The sequence below is a fragment of the Sabethes cyaneus genome, chromosome 3 (assembly GCF_943734655.1).
Source record: "Sabethes cyaneus chromosome 3, idSabCyanKW18_F2, whole genome shotgun sequence".
Taxonomy (NCBI): Eukaryota; Metazoa; Arthropoda; class Insecta; order Diptera; family Culicidae; genus Sabethes; species Sabethes cyaneus.
The window spans coordinates 197594538-197601363 of record NC_071355.1 but is presented as its reverse complement, the minus strand read 5'-3'; the positions used below and the strand labels follow the sequence as shown (position 1 = coordinate 197601363).

The 6826-nt window shown below is 39.5% G+C and overlaps 1 protein-coding gene across 1 annotated transcript; it reads left to right on the top strand.

Annotated features, from left to right (window-relative positions):
* The first annotated feature begins 547 nt into the window (after positions 1-547).
* On the top strand, positions 548-1986 carry LOC128743056 (N6-adenosine-methyltransferase non-catalytic subunit). The gene is made up of 3 exons (XM_053839569.1): positions 548-695; positions 758-916; positions 967-1986. Exons 1-3 carry the CDS (start codon positions 630-632, stop codon positions 1915-1917), a joined length of 1176 nt encoding a protein of 391 aa, XP_053695544.1. The 5' UTR covers positions 548-629; the 3' UTR covers positions 1918-1986.
* The last annotated feature ends 4840 nt before the right edge of the window (positions 1987-6826 follow it).

Here is a 6826-nt window from a genome sequence, read left to right as displayed (position 1 = left end):
AACCTAGGATAAACCGCATTGCATACATTTGGGATGACTTGGCGCCACTCTGTATAGTCACTCTAGTCTGCTCGATTGGAATGACACTGACAGATAATTATCATTCCAATTTTGACATTGTCGCCACTCTGTATATAGTCACTCTAACCAGGGATACCAGATTTGCAGATTTGTCTGCAAATTGCAGATTTTTGGAACGGTCTTGCAGATCATTATAAATTTGCAGATATTTGCAGTTTTTATGACTTTTATTGTTTTGTTGCAGATTTTTGTTCGAAGCTCTTTAAACTTTCACAGACTTCCTAAAAAAGTGTGCAGATTTTCGCAGATTATTTTCAAACCAGAAAATTCGAGTAGCCGGAAAACTGCTCGATTTTTCCGGTTTTCGAGCAGTTGCAGACATTTTTTTAGAAAATATGGCATCTCTGACTCTAACGCACACATGTATGGAATTTGACAGCAATAGATCCCCCCTGGTTAAAGCTTGTAGTCTAAAGCTTGTTGATTTGATTTTTGGTTTACAGTTTTTTGGACGCGTGCGGTTGCGGTCGTACAGTCGTTTTAATTTCTTAATTGTTTCTTTGTGTTTTCCCGAAAACAATAGTGTATCTAGTTGTGCACTTACATTGATGGGAGACGTAATTAAGTCGCTTCGCGAGAAGTCGCAGAAACGCAAAAAGCTTCTAGCGCAAACAGTAAGTTGGTGATTAGTTTTTGGGGTATCGACTAAATATGAGATTAATATTCTACCTTCTAGCTTGGAGTTTCCAGCGTTGAGGATTTGAAACATGTTCTCGGAACAGCAGAAGATGCTCCAATCAACAAATCTCAACGATACGACGACGAAGAGGCAAGTTCTTCGAAAAAATCGCAATCCGAAGGAATGGTGTACCGTGACTCTTCTACTTTTCTAAAGGTAAGCGTCCGGGATGGTAAAATAACCGTTTGATCGATATGCTATTTTAGGGAACGCAATCGTCTAACCCTCATAACGATTACTGCCAACATTTTGTGGACACTGGCCAGCGGCCACAGAACTTTATTCGTGATGTAGGTCTCGCGGATCGATTTGAGGAGTACCCGAAACTGCGGGAACTGATTCGCTTGAAAGATGAGCTAATTTCAGAAACGGCCTCACCTCCGATGTATCTACGAGCCGATCTGAAAAGCTTCGATCTTAAAACATTAGGTACAAAATTTGACGTAATATTGATTGAGCCTCCGCTGGAAGAATATGCTCGTGGAGGGGCTGCCGTTGCAGCAGGAGCGCCCCGAAATTTTTGGTCCTGGGACGAGATTTTAGCTCTGGATATTGGAGAAGTCGCTGCCCACCGTAGTTTCGTTTTTCTTTGGTGTGGAAGTTCTGAAGGATTAGATATGGGACGCAACTGTTTACGGAAATGGGGTTTTCGACGCTGTGAGGATATTTGTTGGATTCGAACCAACATCGATTCTCCAGGGCATTCAAAAATCCTCGAACCTAAAGCAGTATTTCAGCGCACTAAGGAACATTGCCTGATGGGGATTAAAGGAACCGTTCGTCGGTCAACCGACGGGGATTTCATCCATGCCAACGTTGATATCGATTTAATTATCTCTGAAGAAGCTGAGTTTGGAAGTCTTGAAAAACCTATCGAGATTTTCCATATTATTGAGCATTTTTGTCTGGGCCGCCGTCGATTGCACATTTTCGGTCGCGATTCGACCATTCGTCCTGGTTGGGTAACCATTGGGCCGGAATTAACCAACTCGAATTTCAACAGTGAACTGTACGCTAACTCGTTTGAGGAAAATCCAACCACCGGATGTACGGAGCGAATCGAAGCGCTCAGACCGAAAAGTCCTCCGGCGAACGGTAAAGTTCTGCGCGGTCGCGGTAGAGGGTTTCCTCGTCTCAGGGGTAGGAGCAGAGTGTAGTGGATGCATTTGATCTAGAAAGTTTGATAACTAATTCCTCTATATAAAGGAAGTACATCCAATTATATTTATGAGCACCGTAATAAACATATGTTTGTACTTGACGTCCGTTTGTTGTTGCCGAAAATTCCTGTCCTAGTTGGGTATGAGAACTTATCGTCTCTATTTTGCATACCGCTCTGGCCTAGCGGCCCGATCAAAATCAAACTGTAGACTCTCGGAAAAGTAAATCGATTGGGGAATGGGGCGATTTTCTTTTCCGAAATATTAACTTTTCTGAGTAGTCCTAAGAGTCATTGAAAATGATAAATACAAAAGCGAAAATTCTCGGATATAGGATGGTCATTTTAGGTATTTGGAAGTTGTAATGTAAAGAAATATGTAGCAAGATAATATGAAACAATACTAAGTTCCTTTCAGTAAATTTAAAATAGTCGGTTATACTAGTTTACTTTTGATTTTTTGTAGTCTACGACAACGGTTTGACAATGTTCGCGCTTATATTTTGTTTCCTGCTGTTCCTTCTTTTGCATTTAAAATTCAATTTGAGTTTGCGCTGTTCCAATATGTTATCAAAAATCTTTAACCCTAGAGCGGTCGCGTTAAAAAAAGTTACGTAAGCGGTCGCGTCGTGTACTGAGTACACGGCGAATAATTCTGCCTATATCTCAGGACTGACATGAGATAGAAGGTTGCGGTTTTCGACAAAGTTGTTTATCTATTTAAGACGCATCTGGAAACGAATAATAAAGTTTGAGAACTGATTCGCTAGATGGCGCAAATGGCGACCAAAACAAATGATTCTAGAATCTCTAATATTTCGGGACTGAGAAGAAATAGAAGGTTGCTGTCTTTGGCAAAGTTGTTTATCTGGACGAGATCAATCTGACTGCGGACAACAAAATTCGGAACTGATACGGTAGATGGCGCTTATAACGAGCATATTGATTTTTTGAAATATCTCAGAGTCGTGACAAGATAGAATGTTACTGCGTTCTACAAAGTTATTTGTTCGAGCAAGACACATTTGGTAATGCATAACAAAGTTTGAAACTGTCTCACTAGATGGCGCACGTGGTCAAATTATGATGATATCTCAAGACCATCATAGGATAGAACGTTGCGGTTTTTGACAAAGTTGTGTGTCTAGACAAGACGAATTTGAAAATGATCGGTTAAATTCGGAACTGTCCCGCTAGATGTCGCAGTTGGTAAAATCATATTTCTTTTTGCGATATCTCAGCTTATGTCGAATAAACGGTAAAATGGTTTATCTGGTCAGTAAAAGAATACCAAAATGTGTGCAAATAGTATTCTCATGGCGATTTTTCCAAAACAGAGTTTGTGAATCATCGACAATGTTGGCAAACTGAATAATGCACATATCTCACCTAGAGATACATGATACTTATTCAACTTACCCAAATAGCACACTTACGATACTTCAGTCGTGTTGTCGCGTTAGCAAAACAAATAGCTTTGGTTTTATCATCACGCACACGATAATAATAAATTGCAAGCATCAACGTTGCCATTAACCCTGCCCGCCAAGTTAGCCCGGGCTACGATGCTGGCCCAATAAGCCAGTCGTCGTATGTCCGAGTAGCGACTGGGCGGTGTCGCTACAGAGTTAATAGGATCTTTGCACTAGCCCAGAGATTTTCCTGTACTCTAATAACCGGCTGCGAAGTCTATCGATAAAGAAGGGTCAAGTTCTGAAGGACGTTTATACCCATGCATTGTTTTGCTTTGCTGATAAATCTAGATTTTACCAGATTTGTTATTGCAGGCCAGACAAAGTTCAAAATCTTCCAGATATTTGGTAATGTCCCAGATTTTTGTCAGATTTCTGTTTCTCCGTTCTGCAAAAGAGTCATCACTCCTAATTTCAGACAACATTTTGTATCTGCGTTGAACAAAACTGGCAAGACGTTTCCCGAAAAAGTCCTCCCCGTCGGTCAAGTTGATCGCCAGATTTTGGCCAGACATTTATTCGTGTTTGCCAGATTTTCGAATAAACCTACTAGCGACCCTGGGAAGAATAGGGACTCAAACACTCTAAAATATGTTTGACGAATGTTTGAAGAATATTTTTGAAGATGGAAACGCAGCACGGGCTTCCAGGAATCTTTTCCTGGTGATATTTCTGGATACACGATGTAGACGACGAAATTGCTTCGTCAAAAACATTTTGATCAGCCTGTGCTCTTCATCTTGTCTTTTGATAATAGTTGAAGCAATACGTATCAATTGCTTCTGTCAGGAAACCATAAAAATAGCTGTTGATTGACTGGAATTGACAACGCAATCAATGATGAAAAGGACAACGATGTGTTATTTAACGTGTTTTGACTACAGAAACCACTTTGTAGCGAACAACAGTGTTCTATGTCATCATGATTCCGAAATATTCCGAAAATAATTTGATTTTCTCATCATCTCCACCTACTACTGACTTAATTCCGAATTTTATTTACCATCATCGGAAGTCTCTTGACCTGATAAACAACGAAAACATCAACCTTCTATCTCGTCATGGTTCGGAAATATCGCCAAATGAATAAATTTCACCGTATACTCCATCTAGCGGACTAGTTCCAAACTTCAGTGTTCGTTACCAAATGCGTCTTGGTTTTACAAACAACTTTGTAGTAAATAGCAACCTTCTAGCTCATTACGGTTCTAAAATATTCCTAAATGAATTTAATTTCTTCCTTATTAGCGCCATCTAGCGAAACAGTTCCGAACTTTGTTGTATATCACGGGATGTGTCTTAACTAGATAAGCAACTTTGTCGAAAGTCGCATCCTTCTATCTATTCACAAACTTGAGCTATTGACCGCCGTGTACTCAGTACACGACGCGACCGCTTGTGTAACTTTTTTCATTTCAAAAAAGTTACGTTAGTGGTCGCGCTGGTGTACTGAGTACACGCGCGCGGACACACTATTTTTACAAGCATCTTTCGACCACTTTTTTTATTTCTTTTTGCTATATTTTGGCATCATTAGAAAGAGGAAGAGTAGATCTTCGAATACAACCAAAACCTGGTGTGATTTGATTAAAATTTCGATGATTTTTTCGCGTTTTTGGAAAACGCGTGTACTCAGTACACTAGCGCGACCGCTCTAGGGTTAAGTAGGGTAACCAACGTATTTTGGACCCCTTCAGCAGCTGTATTTAATTTGGACACTTACAGCAAAATCAAATGGAAGTGTCCAAATTATGTACAGCTGCTGATGGGGTCCAAAATAGGTTGGTAACCCCAACTATGTCCCCATATTGAACTATTGCTACAACTGTCCGGTACAAGAGTTTAATTTAATCCCAGTTATGAAGTCGTGAAAAGGCGATAATGAACTGAAAAATGAGAAATAAAGATAGAAGGACAACACACCTGTGTGAATGAACGCTTTGGACCACCTATAAATTCAAACTCTCACTTAACTCAAATTAACTTTTTAGAATGTTGTATGAGAGCTAATATCCGCTTAACTTTTCTGAACAATTAACTTTTCAGAGAGTTAACTTTTCCGAGAGTCCACTGTACTATAAGTTAGTCTATAGCACATGTCAATCGCAATTCAGAATGTGGTTTCAGACCGGAACCTAGAATCGAGGCGAATCTGTAACATACACCGTTTTTGTTTTTGCTTGGGTCCAATCTAGGTTCGCTCTAGTTCCAATCGAACGGCAGTCAAAGCGTTTATTTTTTCACTCAGGTTGAACTTAGTTTCACTCTGGGTTGCACTTTTTAGACGACGAGTTCGCAATGAGTTTTTTCACAGTTTGAACCTCGCAATAAGCAATGTACTGACAACCCGAAAACGTTTGTTTATGCTCGCGAAAATGTTTGTTTATTCAGTGGTCGGTTGGAATAAACGGAATAAACCCATCAGGTTAAAAAACAAAAACGCTAATAATGTTATTAAGTTGTTTGCAGTGATAACATCAAATCTTGTAAAACGAGAGAGATAAATAGACACATTCCAGCGTTACGGGACACAATTAGCACACATTTTTGCTGTGTGAATTGCTTCCTGTTTCACCATTTTTTTAACAAATACCTTGTAGAATAATTGAATAAAGAGCATCTTATTTTCCATGTGAATGCCAGTGATTTGACGAAATAGGAACTGATTTGAATAGTAGGGATGGTGTCCCGTAACGCTGGAATGTATCAATAGCTGTTTGTTAAATAATTCTACAAAATCACAAAACAAAATTTATCATCGTATGATAGAAACCGTATTCAATATTGTATACTAGCTGACCCGACAAACTTCGTATTGCCGCAAATTAACCTGTGTTGTACATAAATCATGAATCTCGGATGATCTTTGTCACAATCTCGAGTTTTGCAAGTTTCTGAGGAGTTCAACCTTAGATGATTTCATTTACGTAACTATGAAAGCATCCCAGGTAACCAATAAGCATCACCAATGCTATTCAAATATAGGCAAATAAGCATTTAAGTCGCCTTAAATTTGTTTCATTTGTATGGGAGCCCTCCCTCTTAGTGGGGGGAGGGGTCTCTAACCATCACTAAAACCTTTCCTGGCCCCAAAAACCTCTACATGCAAATTTTCACGCCGATTGGTTCAGTAGTTTTCGATTCTATAAGGAACATACGGACAGACAGACAGACAGACAGAAATCCTTTTTTATAGGTATAGATATCATCGAAGTTATGTACCTACCTATTTTACTTATTTTGGACCCCATCAGTAGCTGTACATAATTTGGACACTTCCATAAGATTTTGCTGTAAGTGTCCAAATTATTATTATGGAAACTTTCACTTACCCTCGGGCTTCTTTATGCCAAGAGGGGTTAGGCTCTGTGGTTCTCATTCACATTTTTTTTTGTTACGTCTGCTCCAGTTGTGTTTAATTGTGGTGATTCAGGA